Genomic DNA, 19,502 nt, shown 5'->3' with positions numbered 1-19,502 from the left:
AATATTTTTTTTTCCTCCTGCATGACAACACTCCTAGCCCTCAGAACACACAAAGAACAGAAATACATAAAAACAGAACTTGTCATAACAATGAACAGATCTTCCAAATAGGAGGATCCCTTATTCCTCTTAATGTAGGGGGAAGTGCCACTAAGTGGGGGCCCTGCCTAGTTGCCTACTTAAAGGAAGGAAACTGAAAAAGCTAATTTAAGAGTCACCTGCATCGGTTCTTCATTACTCCAATTATGAAGGGGGGGTCACAGTCCTCACCATACTCCTGCGCAGAGACAGCCACCCCGTGACACACTGGTACTAATCAGATGGTCTGCTTCTCTCGCTGCAAGATGATCAATTGTTTCTTCAGTGGGGATAAGGAGGATTATTCAACCATAGCAACGTCCTTTCCGCCTGGCCGCTGAAACACCTTCAGCTTTTCACGTGCGCTCTCTCTCAGGCCAGGCGCGCTCCCAACGCGTCGTGGTCCCACTATATCCATTGACAGAAGATTGTTGATCGCCTCCGCTGTGATGACTTTGGACCTGTTTGCAGACACCGGTCCCACCGTGAATCCACATCTTCTTAGGTCCAGCGCAGCCTCCTCCACGCTGCTGCAGATGACCATGCCGGAGTCAAAGTGCACACGCATTTTGGCCATCGGGGTTTGGAACTGGATAGCGTTTTCTTTGAGTGCTTTCTTAACCAGAGCATACTCTCTCCTCTTCAGTTGTATGTTTTCAGCATAATCGTGGTCGAAGAATATGCGTTTTTCTTTTATATATATAGGCTTCTTCCATGCTGCGTGAAGAATTTGTTCTTTAACGTTAAATTTCAGGAAGCGTACCACCGTGGACTGAGGTGGAGCACCCACTGGAGGCTGCGCACCCAGCGCTCTGTGGGCTCTCTCTATCCCCAGATTCTTCTCACTGCCTAGATCCAAACTGTCCCCGAGTTCAGTTCGAAGCATGTTTTCCACGTACCTCTGCATTGAGGTACCTTCTGCATTTTCAGGGATGCCATATACCCGCAAATTATTCCGGCGTGAGCGTCCTTCCAAATCCGTGATCTTCTCCTGAAGTAATTTCTGGTCATTTAGCAGCTGGACGATAGTATCACTCCAATGTCCCAACTCTCTTTCTCTGCCATGCTCTTCTCCATTTCTCCAAGACGCTTACCCATCTCCTCGGTCTTGTTGATAGTGGCGCTAACCCATTGATTTATTTCGTTTGTCAGCTCGTTCAATAGGACTTTAATTTCCTCCTTTAAGCTCATTCTCACTTACGCTAACTCCTTCTTCATTTCTGATTTGAGGTCCCGCATGCCCTCCGCCATTACTTCACTCACCACCTTTCTTAGTGAGCTAATTGTAGCAGGCAAGGCCTCATCCACCATCTTATCTCCTTCCTCGACCGTGTGTGTTCCGCAGGCTTTGCTTTTGTGTCGCATTTCCGAGTTCCGAGACTGGACTCGTCCCTTCTTGTTTTTATCCCCACTCATTCTTCTTGAGAGAGAGTAACTTTTAACGCGCTAAACCTTGGATTGGGGGGGTTTTATATCTAGTGAAGCAGGACCTCTTTTCTATGCTGCCACACTGTTCGCCATGACACCCTCAAGTCTCTCTTGATAAGGAGACCAATGCAACAACAGATACAGACACTGATGTCCTTAGCTCCTTTTTCTTAAAAATGTAGATAAACCAGCATACTGATTCATTTACTTAACTAAAGGTTATACAGTCAAGATCAATAAATTTGAATATGCATTCCAAAGAAGTTTATATATGTATTTTTTCTCATTTTAAATGTCATGTTTTCATTAACTGTAAGGAGAAAACCATAATTAACAGAAAAGGTCTTTCAAACAACCACCTGTGTGTAATTAATGTATGTAATGTGTTTCATTTTGTGATAAACTTACAGAACTAAATGGACTTTTCAATAAAATTGCAATTTATTGAATGGGTCTATATATTGGGTTGATATTCTCATCAACAACAAAGCCTTGAATACCACAGGAACAAATAAGATACAAGTCCAGCACATTTTAGAGGATTTCTCCCAGAGAAGTCAACAGAAAAAAGATGAATCTGAAAACTCTTGCAGAAACTCATAATCTGGATGTTGGTTTTACCTGACAATTAACAGAAATGCTACCTGAAACAACAGGGAAAATTAACAATTACTGACATTGTTTTCCTAGAATATACACACAATGAATAATGAGCCACGAGAATTCCAAGATAACCAGTGCTTTGGATTCCTGACCAGTAAAATCCATCAGCCAACCTTTAACGTGGTCTGACAGCCGTGAAATACCAACAGGCTGGAATGTTCTGAAATAGAAGGTCTAAAGAGCAGATGTTGAACTGCAAAATGATGGCACACCTCTAACTGGGTCTGTTTTTAGGTGTAATTCAGGGATATGTTTGCTTTTGTTTTGATTTTAACCCTCTTCCATTGTTGTTCTTAACGTGAGCAGTGTGTTCCTCTACAACAAACCTGGGATTCATCACCAGCCGTCTGAAGAAGTATGTCCATGTGATGTAATCCATTGCATCCTGCTTGGACGAGATGGTTCCGGCTGCAATTTCAGCATTCAGATGGTCCGACAGCACACTGAGGAGGCTGAGGACACAAGAACCAGACAGAGATATTGATGAGTGGCTGAGCTAACATCCTTTGATGCTACACAAAAAACCAAAAAATGTCACTGTATTGTACCCAACCAATACCTACAGCACCAGTCACTTGTGGATAAGTGAAATATTACCTTCCACTGAAATCTGTAATTTTTATTTTCTAAAGTTCAATCTTTAAAATGTAATTACATACCCAAACATTTCTTAGGAGTTATGCCAAGCAAAAGCCTTTTCTGTCCAATTACCAAGTAGAGAAACCAGAGGAGTTTACTAAACTGGAACTTTAACTGGACATGTTCTGTGTACTTTATACACGGAGAGACGCAGGCATTTGCTGTGTAAAAGAGGAAATTCAGCAAACAAGTGTCTGTTACCTGGACTCAACAGGGAACGGTTCATAGAGAAACTTCTTGTAGAAATCCTTCTTGATGTCATGGACCAGAATAACTGCTTTGCCCTGGTCATCAAACTGTGGACGACCAGCTCGTCCCATCATCTGCAGGACATCTACATGAACAATACAATATTACAACAGACTGTTTTTTCAACCCATTTTGCAACTGCTTTTAAATAGGCCAATCTGTACAGTAATTTTAATCAAGTGTAACTGTTGTTATTTTTTTCTCATTATTTGAACTTTTTTTCATCTAAGACAAGTTCACTACGCTGGTTAGTATCAGAAAACAAAGCAAAGTAAGAAGATATTGAGTTTAAAAGATAGTTTGGTGTAAATACACCCCCAGTCACGTTTTTGTTTAGAACTGCCTTAACACTCAGCAGCAAAGACTCAACAAGCTGTTGAAAACACCCCTGGAGATTTGAATCCATATTAACATGTTTTGGCTGAACATCCATGATGTAAATCTTGTGTTCCAGATCCCATCAATGCTCTGTTGGATTAGAGTCTAATGACTGTGGAGACCATGGAATACAGTGAAGTCATGTACAAGAAACAAAGTGAGAGTATTGATCTATGTTATATGATATATTAAAGCAGCCATGAGGGGATAGTTATACTGGGGTCATACAGGGATGGACATAGTCAGTAGTAGTCTCATTTTGACAGACTTGTGACCTAATTTTTATGTTCTTGTGTGACAAGTGTGGCACCTGGTGTGGGTTTTCTGTTGCTGTTGCCAATCTAGTTGAAAGCTTGGTGTATCGTCCATTCAGAAATGGTATTCATCATACCTTGGTTGTACTGGTATGATGGTGGTGGTAAGTGGTTATTGGAGCCACTGCTTTGCAGTAAATTGAGTTCTGCTGTGGTTTACTGTAGTGAAGAAAGAGGGGAACCAAAAAGCAAAGCTCTCTGTTTACTTTCTGAACCTCACCCACAGTCTTGAGACAGGGATCAGGACTGACAGAACGAGAATCCAGCTCCTGAAAACAAGCTTCTTCTGGAGACTGGCTAGACTCAGTCTTTATGACAGGTTAAGAAGCTCAAAACTGAACCGCTTCTTTTTCTCATTAAAAGGGATAAGTTGAAGTGGTTGGGCATCTGATCAGGATGTTTCCTGGATGCCACTGCTAGTTTTAAGGGCCTGTATCACTGGAGGTAGACCCCAGGGATTCCCCAGAGCTCACTGAAATATTTCACCAGAAGATGGGATTATAACTGGAAATGTTCTGTGTACTTTATACAAGGAGAGGCATAGACATTTGTTGAAACTGTTGCCCCTGTGATCCTATCTCGGATAAACAGAAGACAATGGATAGATAGATAGATGGATGACACTCTTTCTTGAGCAACCCTTCACCTCGAACCAGTCCTGTCCACATGACCATTGATATCAACATACACTTTGTCTATACTGCTGCCAGTCACTGAATACTTTTTCTTTTTTTTAACACTCACTGTAAAGCTGAGAAATGGTTATGTGGAAATCAGCAGAGTCTGAAATCCTCAGACTTGCCTGACTGCCAAAAACAACCAGTCCACGTTCAAAGTCACTTAGATCCCAAATCTCTCCATTCTGATGTTTGCTTTGAACCTCATTAGGTCTTCCGCACCACCTAGTTATGGCTAAAGGGATTAAGTTCATGTCATGTGATTGACTGCTTTGCTAGTTGCATTGACAATCAATTAATCAGGTGTACCTCAAAGTGGCAGTTTAGTATATTTGGTACATATCTGTACTACACTGACTTTATCAGATGCAGAAGTGAAAATATCCAAGCCTGTGTACCTGTAATGGGATAGTCCACATAGCGCCTGGATTTTCCATCGTAGTATTCTGTTCCCTTGACAACCACCAGGTGAGCAGGAAAGTTTACTCCCCATGCCAAAGTACTGGTGGCGATCAGAACCTGTTAATGTTTTTTACAGGAATGAAAATGTAACAAAAATATGATAATCTAGAAGATAACAATCATCAGCAAGTCTCTGTGGAAAATCTTTCATATAACAACTACAAGACACAATCCACAAGACAAAACAGAACAGGTGCTCAGAAATATCAGCATTCAGTACTACAGTTCCCATACATTCCTTTAAACAAGGTTACAGAGGACTAAAGGAAATCACTAGTGGACAGCAAATATTTGGAAGAAATGACTTGTCCCAAATGTCATTCAGACATGAATGCCATGTCTGAATGAACAACACATCAAACCTAGTTAAATTTATTTCAACCATGAAGTAAAATTAGTAGGAATGATGATTCCATACTTTTTACCAGGTGTTGGATTACTTGTAAACAATGAAATATAAACAAGTGACTATGCTGCTGCAGCTCATACCTGGATCTTGCAGTTGACAAACAGCTCCTCCACAGTCTTTCTGTCCCGTTCATGAAGACCTGCATGGTGCATGCCAATCCCAAAGGCTAAGGTCAGCTTCAAGTTGGAATCTCTCACTGTGGCAATGACGTCCTCTATCTGCAGACGGATCAGAGCAAAAAATATGTCAGAAACACACCAGACCAAAGAGGACGAATACTTTACGAGGGTTAAGACTGGTCCCTAGTTTCATGATAGTGCATGTGTGAAAAAGAAGTTATTCTGTATAACTTTTTATACAGAATAATTTGATATATTATCCCTCCGATAACATAATTTGTGGAAATAAACAGCTTGCAGCAATACATTTGTGCAAATAATGCTAACACTAACCATATGAACACTTTCCTGGAATCTGTAGTCAGACGTTAAGAAGATGTAGTTACCAGTGATGGTTCAAGGTCTCACTACCCTGGGATTTATCATAAGCGGATCATTTTAGCAGGATTTGGCTGACAGTTTGGGAATGTCCCTGTCATCCCTCAGCAAAGCAAACAGCTGGTGAAAACGAGCATCTGGATCATCTTAGGAACTACTTCTCAGTCCAATGCGCCTAAGAACACCGTGAAAGGCTTAATGTAGAAACGTTGTTGTGATAAGGTGCTGAAGTTGTAGTGTCGAAAAGATCAGGAGCTTCTTAAAGAGTGTCAAGAAAATCCGAGCTCATCCCACTTCCCCATGCTAGAGATTTTAGTTTAACAGTAATAATAAAGTTATCTTTAAAATGAATCACTCAAGTGATATCAAGGCCCAACAGTAGACTTAAGTGTCAATAAAATAAATCTGGTTGTGTGTGTTGTTTTTGTCTCATGCAAACTTTGCTTTAATTCTACTTTTTTCTATCTAATCATAAGAAATCATAGTCAGTCAGAGAGAGTCATTAAACAGGAAAAGCAGGTTTCCTGGAAAAAGAGGAAGTTTCCAGCCTGCAGATTTATAAAAATAGCTGAGACTATTTTAAAGCATGAAAGTTTTAAAAAATTAAATCTAAACATTATTAGTAATTGGATAAGATTCAAAGTAAAATACTTATATGAATATTGGTTTACTTGTAATAATACACTTATATTTGTGGGAACTACAAGAAAAACAAGTAACTGTAACTTTAGTAGTAAATAATTAGAATCATGTATTATTCTTGGTTTCTTTTCAGAAAAACATCTGTAATAACTCACATTAAGATTATAATAAGAATAATTAATAAGTTATGGTTATAAAATCATAAATGAATGATAGATCAGAGAAGCTGAAGAAAATAAATGTGATATAAGTTATGGTTATAAAATTATAAATGAATGCTAAATCAGAGAAGCTAAAGAAAATAAATGTGATATAAATGTGATTTTGACATTAAACTTGAAATGGTGTAAAAAGGTGTAACTGCAATTAAACATCACTGATATGTTGGAGGTAGAGAGTAGGTGAAAGGTTGTGCAGGCAAGGGACACAGGAGGTTGAGCAACCCTGAGACATTGGCACAGACATCAGGAAATGTCTGTAAGACAGTGATGGATATGAGATCATCTGTCTAAGCAGACAGCAGGCGCACCAGGGGGGTGGATAAACCCTATAAAAGGTGGGTGCAAAAGAGGAACCTTTCGTTGGATCCTCCGGGCAGCTTCGAGCCAAGATCGAGATGGACAAAAAACTCTGCAGCTGAAGAAGAGCCGGGGCCACGGAGCCGGAGACTGTCCTGCACATGGAGACCAACCCGTCTGGCCCACAATCTGTGGCTTCGAATCGCACTTCTCTCATCGGCTGGGTTCTGACCCCAAAGACAAAGATGAAGACAAAGACAAGGAAGAAGAACTGGTGCCTTTTTTCCTGCCAGCACCAAGTCCTGTGTGACCTCAGCATCCATGCGGAGAGGAGGCTCATCAGACCTGCGGAGATCCTGGCCTTCATCGATCAACATCTTCCTCCTGTTGCAACACCTTCTTCATCATCGTGCCAGGTCTGGGGTTCGAAACGCCAAACTCCGTCCGTCTCTCTCAAAGGTTCCCTTTTTTAGTTCTCAGTATCAGCAGTAGGGAAAGATAGACTAGATGATTGATTTTACTTATTTGATTATTTCTGCTACTGAATTAAGCTGTACTGACCCTTGCAAAAATGCCTTACTAATAAAATATTTAGCATAAAGAAAATCTAAAAGATGTTGTGGACATTCAGTTAATGAGTCACCTTAAAGTTCTTTGATGGTTGTAAAATAGCTGTGATGTTTGATTCTGGAGAGGAAGAGGTGGAAAATGTTTTTAGGTTGCTGGTAGCCCATATTTAAAACCTCATCCTTGGGACTCGCCCGAGTCACTAAAACCTACCTGGTTCAATAACAAATGCAAGTTGTAAAATAGAGAACGAGCGACCGTTAACAGGTGTGCTCTGTGAAACTAGTTGGCTGTAGGCTGCTCAGTCTGGCTAATTCACAGGGGGAAGAAGGGTGGGACACCTGGATGTAGGCCGTCAGATAACCAGGCGAATCGTTTCTCGAAACCAGCTTAAACAGAGTTTACTTCAGTTCTGGACAGGGTAAATCCCAGCAGATTTAGGAAACTCAACGGACCCGTTAGACGGAGAGCTGGTAGCACATCTCCCCTCTCAGAAGAGGAAGTACGAGAGTGAGAGAGTAGAGACAGAAAGGAGGGGGGGGGTGTTGCGCAACAACAAGTGGCGCCCAACGTGGGGCCCAGTCCAACGGAGTAGGAGGGCCCTATGGCCAAGTTAGTAAAAACAGATGTGAGGATCTGAATAGCTCACTTGGCTTGTTAACTCTTAAGGAATAGAGTTAATGGTGACTGATAAGGCCGTCAGTCACAACCCTTGCAGTAACTGTATAGCATACAGGTGAGGGAAGGCTTCTACTGAGGATAAATGACCGGATCCAGACAGTAAAGCTAGTAGCCAACATAGTCTAGACCCATCCCTGCTCGAAGGCTAAAGAGAGGCTTTGGGGGATAGACAACTCGAACCGACAGAGAGACGGAGTGATGGATGATCACTTCGAGGAGGAAAATCTGGGGAAGAAACCGGAGGAAGCCGGTCGTCCAGATCGTTTGGAAAAGGAGGAGACCTCAACAGAACTGCATCAGCTTCTACACAGCTACTGTGACTCAGACCTGAAGCAAGTGGGGAAGTTGGTTCCAAGAATGAGGAACTGAAACATCAACCCCTGACAAAGGAAAGCTGGCTCACTCTTGCTGGAGTGGTTCGTGATGTAATGCTGACCAGACCAGCCAGCAACCATGCAGAGGAGACGGAGAAAGGTGTCATCAGCCGACGATGGATGAGCAAGCACACCGCGTCCTCCACTGCAGCCATCGAGAAGACATCCGGCAACAGAGGAACAAACACCAGCAGCTGACATCATCACACAGACGCAGACATGGTTAAAGACATCCTGCTGGACCCGGAGCTTGAAATTGGGCCAGCACAACCCACCAGTAAGAAACGACCGCAAGAGACATCTGAGAAGCCAGAACAACCGGAATGGACAATCTACACCGATGGATCCAGAAAGGGGTCCGACCAGTCGGCATACTGGGGATTTATTCTGAAGCAGGATGGCAGAGAGAAATGCCGTCAGAAAGGAAAAGCTCCCGGTAGTGCTCAAGCCGGAGAAGTAACGGCAGTACTGGAAGGATTGCTGGAGCTGGTGAAAAGGAAAATCAAGAGTGCCAGGTTAGTAACTGACAGTTACTACTGTGCTCAGGCCCTTAGAGAGGACTTGGCCATTTGGGAAGAAAATGGTTTCGAGACTGCAAAGGGCAAGCCCGTGGCACACAAAGATTTGTGGAAAAAGATTGCTGAGCTAAAAATGCAGTTGGAGATAGAAGTTGAGCATCAAAGAGCACACACGCATGAGGGAGCTCATTGGCGTGGGAATGATGAAGTGGACTGTTATGTCCAACAAAGGAAGATCGTCTTTGTCGGTACCGAGAAGTGGGACAGAACACCTAAGGACAGGTGGTCCTAGAGTAGCACGGGGAGCAGGTAGTACGGTGCGTGCATAAGGCCCTCGAATATGCAGGCGTGCTACACCCCCGTGAAGAACTGAGCAAGCAGGACTGCTGGATGTCCCTTCAGCCCATCCGATGCAGCTGTGTGACTTTGAGGTATGTGGTCGATACGCAGGGCACCCAGGGCAGCGGATGGAAGGTTTGTTCATCAAGAGCACAGTCCCATGGGGTTCAGTCTGCATGGACGTAGCAGAGCCAATGGGGACAACAGGAAAGAGAGGTGAGAAGTACCTCTTGGTGCTGATGGACACAGTGACAACTGCTAGAAGAGCAGGTCTTCCCCTGCAGAGGAACTCCGTTCACGTCACAGAAAGCAGGGAGGCGAAGACACTTCTCCTTTTTGCTTAGAGAAGGAAAAGGGAAGTTGCAGCTTGAAGTGTCACTGAAAACAGGGCAGAGAGTTTGGATTAAAGCTCAAGATCGGCCTGCATCTACGGTGATCAAGCTGAGATTCAACGCCCGAGATTTTGTAAAGTAAGTACTGAACTTCAACACAGTACTACTGATGAAGAAAGGGGTCCATGAGGAAGCAGTGCTCAAGCCAGTTCTTAGCTACAGCGAACCAGAACATTACAAGAAGATGGCCAGAGAATCAAGCACCATGCCATCCTATATTAGACTGGCCACTATTACAGGAAGGTTGCCGTTCAAAGAACAACTTCAAGGCTTTGGACTGGGAGGGCCGTGAAGAAATTGGATTATGCTAAAGAAGAACTCCTGTCACAACCTGATGGATTAAAATGGAAAAGGATCATGATTACGGATAAAGCGTCATGATGCTTATGCTTTTTGCTTTGCTCTGCTGAACAGCCAGAATTTGATTTTTTTTTTTTTTGAGGCCTTCTGTCTCAGCCCATCTTCCCTAAAGAACCATTCCACATCCTGAAGAACCGACAGTTCATCCAGCGAAGGTTCCTGTAGAAGAATCAGAGCGATCCAAGTTTTCTTCGACATTCATCACCTCATGGGGGAAATCAAAACTCCAAAGAGGGGGTGTCAAGAGAAGTGGAGTTTTGATGACTACACTGAGCCCTCTGTGAAAACTGAGGATGAAGAATCTGCATCTTCACATCCCAGACGAACTTCTTCTCTTTCTAGGGGATGAGGACGGCGAACTGCAGGAGGGTGATGGACTCCCAGCATGTGAAAGGTCTGACCTCGTGGAGGGGGTGTCAAGAAAATCCGAGCTCATCCCACTTCCCCATGCTAGAGATTTTAGTTTAACAGTAATAATAAAGTTATCTTTAAAATGAATCACTCAAGTGATATCAAGGCCCAACAGTAGACTTAAGTGTCAATAAAATAAATCTGGTTGTGTGTGTTGTTTTTGTCTCATGCAAACTTTGCTTTAATTCTACTTTTTTCTATCTAATCATAAGAAATCATAGTCAGTCAGAGAGAGTCATTAAACAGGAAAAGCAGGTTTCCTGGAAAAAGAGGAAGTTTCCAGCCTGCAGATTTATAAAAATAGCTGAGACTATTTTAAAGCATGAAAGTTTTAAAAAATTAAATCTAAACATTATTAGTAATTGGATAAGATTCAAAGTAAAATACTTATATGAATATTGGTTTACTTGTAATAATACACTTATATTTGTGGGAACTACAAGAAAAACAAGTAACTGTAACTTTAGTAGTAAATAATTAGAATCATGTATTATTCTTGGTTTCTTTTCAGAAAAACATCTGTAATAACTCACATTAAGATTATAATAAGAATAATTAATAAGTTATGGTTATAAAATCATAAATGAATGATAGATCAGAGAAGCTGAAGAAAATAAATGTGATATAAGTTATGGTTATAAAATTATAAATGAATGCTAAATCAGAGAAGCTAAAGAAAATAAATGTGATATAAATGTGATTTTGACATTAAACTTGAAATGGTGTAAAAAGGTGTAACTGCAATTAAACATCACTGATATGTTGGAGGTAGAGAGTAGGTGAAAGGTTGTGCAGGCAAGGGACACAGGAGGTTGAGCAACCCTGAGACATTGGCACAGACATCAGGAAATGTCTGTAAGACAGTGATGGATATGAGATCATCTGTCTAAGCAGACAGCAGGCGCACCAGGGGGGTGGATAAACCCTATAAAAGGTGGGTGCAAAAGAGGAACCTTTCGTTGGATCCTCCGGGCAGCTTCGAGCCAAGATCGAGATGGACAAAAAACTCTGCAGCTGAAGAAGAGCCGGGGCCACGGAGCCGGAGACTGTCCTGCACATGGAGACCAACCCGTCTGGCCCACAATCTGTGGCTTCGAATCGCACTTCTCTCATCGGCTGGGTTCTGACCCCAAAGACAAAGATGAAGACAAAGACAAGGAAGAAGAACTGGTGCCTTTTTTCCTGCCAGCACCAAGTCCTGTGTGACCTCAGCATCCATGCGGAGAGGAGGCTCATCAGACCTGCGGAGATCCTGGCCTTCATCGATCAACATCTTCCTCCTGTTGCAACACCTTCTTCATCATCGTGCCAGGTCTGGGGTTCGAAACGCCAAACTCCGTCCGTCTCTCTCAAAGGTTCCCTTTTTTAGTTCTCAGTATCAGCAGTAGGGAAAGATAGACTAGATGATTGATTTTACTTATTTGATTATTTCTGCTACTGAATTAAGCTGTACTGACCCTTGCAAAAATGCCTTACTAATAAAATATTTAGCATAAAGAAAATCTAAAAGATGTTGTGGACATTCAGTTAATGAGTCACCTTAAAGTTCTTTGATGGTTGTAAAATAGCTGTGATGTTTGATTCTGGAGAGGAAGAGGTGGAAAATGTTTTTAGGTTGCTGGTAGCCCATATTTAAAACCTCATCCTTGGGACTCGCCCGAGTCACTAAAACCTACCTGGTTCAATAACAAATGCAAGTTGTAAAATAGAGAACGAGCGACCGTTAACAGGTGTGCTCTGTGAAACTAGTTGGCTGTAGGCTGCTCAGTCTGGCTAATTCACAGGGGGAAGAAGGGTGGGACACCTGGATGTAGGCCGTCAGATAACCAGGCGAATCGTTTCTCGAAACCAGCTTAAACAGAGTTTACTTCAGTTCTGGACAGGGTAAATCCCAGCAGATTTAGGAAACTCAACGGACCCGTTAGACGGAGAGCTGGTAGCACATCTCCCCTCTCAGAAGAGGAAGTACGAGAGTGAGAGAGTAGAGACAGAAAGGAGGGGGGGGGTGTTGCGCAACAACAAGAGACAGAGGCCCAGTTTCAAGGCATTACATTACAAAGTCAAATTTACATTCAATTTCTATAATAACTTAAGGTAACATCACTTGACTGTGCTATAAAAGGGCACTATGTGCCTGGAATATACACAATATTACCCCTTAAAATAATTTGCTTTTAAAACTTTTTGCTTTAATTTGTTTGTGAGGTAACCTTGTGAGCTCCGAGTGGTACCTTTTAAATAAAATGCATTAGTATTAACGATAGTGTTGGAAAGCAGCAGCCACTATTGTTATTGGTGCATATATACTAATTATATTTACAGGTGGCGATAGGCATCTCGCGGTATCTCCAGCTGCACTCCATTTCATCTAAATTGCGATGTATAAAGGAAAGGTGCACGACTACATGAGTGGACATTGTTTTATAGATCTGATTATTTTTGTTAAAGTTGTGCCTTTGCCAAGTATTAGTTTGAAACAGTGAAGTGCAGTCAGGGGAGGAAAAATAATATATATAATGAGAAGATATTTTATATTGCTGTTTTAACCCTGTGGTTTATACTATAAAGTATTTATTTTTAATTTAGTTTAACCAATTTTGATGATTTTTTCTTCAAAATCCCTGAATTTTCACAATTTCCCATTCAAATGCTCGGAAGCACAGCTGGCGAGGCAGCAGCGAGCTGAGCCTCACCTTGGATTGTGCAACCTCTCACTAACTGCGCTGGCTACCGTTCAATGGGAGCATGTTCCTCCTCTCTGCACATCACCAATAAAATGGTTAAAAACATTTAAAATATGAACTGATTTTCCATAATTTAACTTATGTATATAATGTACAGTGTTTTTTGTCACCAACTGTGTGTGTAACGTGTTTCGTGTGCTGAGGAGCGATCAGAAATGGCAGAGTTTTGAGGTGAGGCAGGCAGTTTTCTGCATGGCAGGGGGCGCTCAGGATCCCAGACATTGGTCTTGTGACTCCATGTCTGCAGGGTAAGAGACAGCGAGCCAGCCATACAGTAAATAAGTCAAGTGCAGCAATATATTTATTGTTTTTTCCTCTCTTCTGACATTAACATGGATGACTACATTTCTACACTTAAACAGTTTTCTAGAGTGGATTATCAATCGAAGCAGGAAATAATACCAAAGGAAGACCAACACCGGAGCTGAAAGGTTACGTGAGTATTTGGTTTTCTGTGTGTTTATTTAGTTCCTGTGTCATCCCGTCTGCCCCTTGTTTCCCCTAATTACCTTCCTTGTGTATTTATACCCACCTGTGTCTCTTGTTCCCTGTCGGGTCTTTGTCATTGTCATTGCTGTCTTTTGTCGTTGTTCCTTCGTTGCAGTGCTACCAGTTTGAGTTTCTTGCCTCTTAGTTCACCTGTGCTGCCTGGATTTTTGTTAATCTGTGAGAGCATTGATTAAATTATCCTTTTTCACACCACAACTTGTGTCCTCCTCATCCATCCTTACCTTAACAAACCAGTATCATGACAGAAAGCCCCGACAAAAGGACTACGGTGAGGATTCACACTCAGAGAACAAAATTAATAACATGAACCCGGCTGACCTGATTTTTGAATGGGACTTTAATGACTTAAAGTCTATTATAAAGGACTATGTTGAAACCATGGCCAAACCCTACTGCGCCTACAGACATCTCAGCATTGCCATTAGAATGGTCTTAACCTTAGAAGACTGGACTCCGCACCTCCTTTCGTTGGGCTTGATAGAGCTGTTGGAGAAGGCGAGGTGGGAACGAGAAGCAGCTCTGGCCATAATGGCTGGAAAGTCGCTTCCATCTAAGCCAGAGTTGTCGGTCTCATCGATTCCAGCCCCAGTTAGCGGGCAATCTGATCCGCCCAAGCCCCCCAGTGCTCCTCCCAGTGAGTCTCAAAGTACTCCGCCCAGTGAGTCTCCCAGTGCTCCTCCCAGTGAGTCTCAAAGTACTCCTCCCAGTGAGTCTCTCAGTGCTCTTCCCAGTGAGTCTCTCAGTGCTCCTCCCAGTGAGTCTTCCAGTGCTCCTCTCTGGGCTCACCCAAAGCCACCAGAGCCTAGACTCCCCAGCGGCCACAGATTAGCCTCCCCGAGCTCCCAGCTAGCCTGCCCTGAATGTCTGGATGGTCCTGGGTGTTTGGAGGGCCCCTGGATGTCTGGAGGGGCCCCTGAAGGGGCCCTACCAGCTGCTACTGATTTTTCTTTTCCTAGATATCTCTGTCTTACAATTCTAGATCTCGCTGAGGTGCTAACATCAAATGTTTACGTAAAGTTAACCTCTCCGAGCTTTTCTGATCTTTAAAGCAGTCTGCAGACAAGTTATTATAGACGTTAAACAGAAGTAGTAGGGCTTATTTAGTAAAATAGCGGCAAATTTATCTATTTCATAAATTCATAACCAGCAACCTTCTCTCCTGTGGTCTGTTTACCAGCTACAGTCTCAGATCAACTCTCCTGGGGATGGAGTTTACCAGAGCTTCACAGGTTGCTACTGGAATGCTTTTCCACTCCTCCATGATGACATCACAGAGCTGGTAGATATTCAAGACTTGGCGCTCCTCCACCTTCCCCTTGAGGATGCCTCAAAGATGTTCTATTGGGTTTAGGTCTGGAGACATGCTTGGTCAGTCCATCATCTTTACCCTCAGCCTCTTCAATAAAGCAGTGGTCGTCTTAGAGTTGTGTTTGGGGTCATTATCATGCTGGAACAGTGCTCTGTGACACAGTTTCCAGAGGGAGGGGATCAGCCTCTGCTTCAGTATTTCATAGTACATATTGGAGTTCATGAAATGTAACTCCCCATCATTTACAGCACTCATGCAGCCCCAGACCATGACATTCCCACCACTATGGGACTGTAGGCATCACACACTTCTTTTTGTACTCCTGACAGCTGCCACACATGCTGGAGACCATCTGAACCAAACAAATTAATCTTGGTCTCATCAGACCACAGGACCTGGTTCCAGAAATCCATGTCCTTTGTTGACATGTCTTCAGTAAACTGTTTGTGGGCTTTCTTGTGTGTAGACTTCAGAAGAAGCTTCCTTCTGGGGTGACATCCATGCAGACTAATTTGATGTAGTGTGCGGCGCATGGTCTGAGCACTGACAGACTGACCTCCCACCTCTTCAATCTCTGCAGCAATGCTGACAGAACCCCTGCACCTATCTTTCAAAGACAGCATTTGGATGTGACACTGAGCACATGCACTCAGCTTTTTTGGACAACCAATGCGATGTCTGTTAACTGTTCATTGAGTTAAGGGAATTATTCCGAGTGGCAGTGTAGCTATGGATGGTCTATATTTGTAAATCTGACTAAGTCAGTGCCTCACCAGCTATGAACCTCACTGCATGTCACTGGTTTGAAACTTACCAACTCTTTTATGCATGAGGTTCCTGGTCTTTTCTGATTTATTAGGAATCTACTGGAGAGATACTGTATAACCTTCCCAAAAACTGATTGTATTTCAAAGGAAAGAGTAGAATGTGTGTTTTTTTTAAATCGGCAGTTGGTAGAGTTTAGATCAGACCTAAATAACCCAACCCAACCCAGGCCCGTAGGCATTATCTGAGCCTGATTCAACCTGACTGATCAACTTTAGTTAAAGGCTTGGGCCCTGAGTAAATCCCGATGTATTGTTTTAATTACAATTTTGCTGCTTTTGTTTTTAGACTTCTATTTATTTAAGCAATATAACTTCTCTTGTTTTTAGCTTTTCTTACCATTTTCCAGCTCCTTATTGTCACTTGTTGTAACAGCAAGGTGAGTCAAGTGCAAATCTTCTGAGATGTGTGATTAACAGGATCCTATCTCCACTGTTAGAGAGGCACAGGGCGGAGACGCAAGCTCATGCAGTGCACTGGGTTTGTTACAGTCTGATTAACAATTGCACTGTGCTTACTTTCTTTATTTCCACAACTGGATAAACTATGTACTACTTTATTCACACCATAAAAAGTAGATTACAACAACTTTACATCTTACATTCTTGTTTGGTTTTCTCTGTTCTGGATGTATTTTATGCTTATTAAACATGCCACCGAAGCTCGACTTGGACCCGACCATCAACCACATAATTCTGGCCCACCCCAACTCGAATGTTGGGTCAGGTTTGGGTCCTAAATCTAAATTCTAAAATAATAAAATATTTTATAATAAGTGCTCAGTTTGGTGTAGTCTGGAGATCTGTTAATTAAAAAGTGTAGCAATATTCAAAAAGCACATATAAAATACTTAAAATGATCAGTACAACAAACATGAATTCATGGTAAAACGTACAACAACAAAAAAAAAACGACTGAAACTTTGCCTCCCAGGACAGAATAACATGTTGTCAGGTGAGAGCGACCCCAGAGAGAATGAGGCAGCTATCTCTAGAAGCTGTCAGTTAACTAGCAGGGAGCAGAGCTGCTGCACAGGCCAGGACCAAAAAGCAGCAGGCAGTGCAGTAAATCAGCAGAACACACACAGAGACCGTCATACAGGGACAGGAATTACTAACTCAGATTACTCTGAAGCAACAAATCTGCAGAGCTGGTCTAACTGACATTTTGCTTTTCATCTTTTATGACTTGACAATAAAAAACTGCAGTTTGTTTAAATAGACAGTATATCAGCCGCCTTTGAGTAAACACATTGCTGTTATCTAAAGTAGGCCTGTCAAGATAAATTTTGCTGAGCGATTAATAGTCTCAAAATTTAGATAAACAACAATATTGTTTGAAGACCATTTTAAATTGATGTAATGGTAAGGACATAATAATGCAAGCACATTCTGCCAAAAATAAATACATTTTATTTTCAAAAGAACATTTAATACTGGAACTGGTAAACAAAATAAAACAACCAAAAATAAAATCGACTCTCAGTCTCCATTAATAAAAAATGCACTTGAATAAAAACTAAACACAACATAAAACCAAAGTGGAAACAAAAACTACATTCAACCAAATGAGTACAGATTATGAAGTCTGTATACTATATAGCCTTTCAATAATCATTAGATTTAGATAGAGAATATGGGCATATCCGACTACCTGATGCAATAGTTCACTCCTCCCTTAAGCTAAGGAAATGAGGAAGGGAGGGTCAGCGGAGAGCACCTGAGTTGATCCTTTTTTCATCCAGTGTCATCAATAGAAAGAGAAAAAGGCAGAAAGAAATGATAAAGCAGATAAATTAAAATGAGGTCGATAATTTTCATTTATCATGTGTTTTATTGTTTATCGCAAGAGGTCTAGTCTAAAGTGCCTTATAGAAGTACTCATGAATGTTTGGGACAGGTCAACAGCAAATCATTGTGTTGTCTCTGCCTGACAGAGCTTTTCATCCAGACCTGCTTCATTAGTGATTGTCCTACAATGTCTCTGTATTGTGCACAATATATGAATAAACCTGATTGAGTGATTTTACCTGAACAGTGCTTGGAAATAACATATTTTCCCACGACAATTTGGTGCCGTGACCTGGATCCCTCGACTGGAAATCCAAGGACGTCGACGAACAGCGTTTGGCCAACCTGGACTAAATTCCAGCCTCAAACCTTGTTTACGATTTAAGAGAAAAGGGCTGTTGGTCGGCTCCACGGCTCCAGCGCTGGGATCAACAAACTCAAAACCTCTGTTATCAGGTGGGATACTCACTCAGGCTAATAAATTAATTTTACAAATTCTAAATAATTAAATCTAAAATAGTAAAGAATTCGATAAACCTTTTGTAATAGAGTGGTTTGTTGCCCCTAGTGGTAGAAATACAGTTATACCTGTTCTAGGTATAGTTCTTAGTAGGCCAACTTATTAGGTTGGGTTGGCAAGAAAAACTTGTCCTGAAGTGGCTGTTCTGTTCCTGGGTTCCACCATGTAAAAGACTTCGTCTCCACATTCCTTCTGCTGGTTCTTTCCAACCCCAGAATATCACAACTGGCGACGAGGATTTTAAAAGATTTCCACAGCGTGACAGAGATGAGCCTGTCGAAGGACTTTGTACGGAAGTAAGGGAAACAACCGTATGTTCTTTTTTCTCCGAAGCTACAAGATTTAGCATCGAGAAGCTAATATGGCTATGCACGTGGGTCGTGTGGTTGAATATGATGAATCGAAGGAAGATTTTGAGTCATATTTGGAGCGTTTGGAACAATGGATGTTGGCTAAGGATGTTCCAGATGAGAAGATTGTTTGAACTTTTCTCTCTGTGATCGGAGCAGATACATATGGGCTGCTTAAGAATCTAGTGTCTCCGAAAGTACCGAGCACGATGGAGTATGCAGCGCTCACTGCAGCGTTACAAGCACACTATAAGCTGACACCAGTGGTGATAGCTGAGCGTTTTCGATTCCAAAAACGTAACCAAAAGGAGGGGGAGCCAGTATCAGACTACGTGGTTGCCCTGAGGCAGTTGTCAGCCACATGTAATTTTGGACAATACTTGGATGAGGCGCTGAGAGATCGTTTTGTCAGTGGGCTGCACTCGGATGCTGCACAGCGCAAGCTACTGGCAGAAAAAGATCTTACCTTTTCACATGCGTGTGAGATTGCCGTGAACATGGAACTTACTTCAAAGAGTACTATGGAGTTTTCTGGACACCATGACCCTCACCAAGTCAATGCCCTGACAAATGTTCCAATTTTTTCTAAGAGAGGATGAAAGGGACAGCACTCAAAAGAGGAAAAACATCAAATTAAGAGCTGGATGGGGTCTAAAAAAGATACAGCAACAAAGCAACCATGCTATCGATGTGGTGGAAAACATTCGGCACGTGACTGCAGATTTAGAAATGAACAATGTCATGTTTGTGCAAAAATAGGAGCTTGCAGGAATAAAAAAAGCAGACAACAAACTCAGTATGTGGAAATGGACATCAAGGCATCAAACAGAAATGATGAAGCCGAACCTTTTGGAGTTT

The 19,502-nt window shown here is 42.1% G+C and overlaps 1 protein-coding gene across 1 annotated transcript in view; it reads right to left on the bottom strand.

Moving 5' to 3' along the window:
* ascc3 (activating signal cointegrator 1 complex subunit 3) overlaps positions 1-19,502 on the bottom strand; it is a 238,337-nt gene that overhangs the window by 25,682 nt on the left and 193,153 nt on the right. Inside the window, exons 31-34 of the mRNA XM_028030743.1 lie at positions 5,378-5,515; positions 4,825-4,945; positions 3,010-3,142; positions 2,496-2,621 (exon numbers count right to left, since the gene is read on the bottom strand). Coding sequence (XP_027886544.1) covers positions 2,496-2,621; positions 3,010-3,142; positions 4,825-4,945; positions 5,378-5,515 — 518 coding nt within the window. The remainder of the gene's footprint in view (positions 1-2,495; positions 2,622-3,009; positions 3,143-4,824; positions 4,946-5,377; positions 5,516-19,502) is intronic.

This window comes from Xiphophorus couchianus, chromosome 11, assembly GCF_001444195.1.
Source record: "Xiphophorus couchianus chromosome 11, X_couchianus-1.0, whole genome shotgun sequence".
NCBI classification, from domain to species: domain Eukaryota; kingdom Metazoa; phylum Chordata; class Actinopteri; order Cyprinodontiformes; family Poeciliidae; genus Xiphophorus; species Xiphophorus couchianus.
This window is presented reverse-complemented; position numbering and strand designations above follow the sequence as displayed.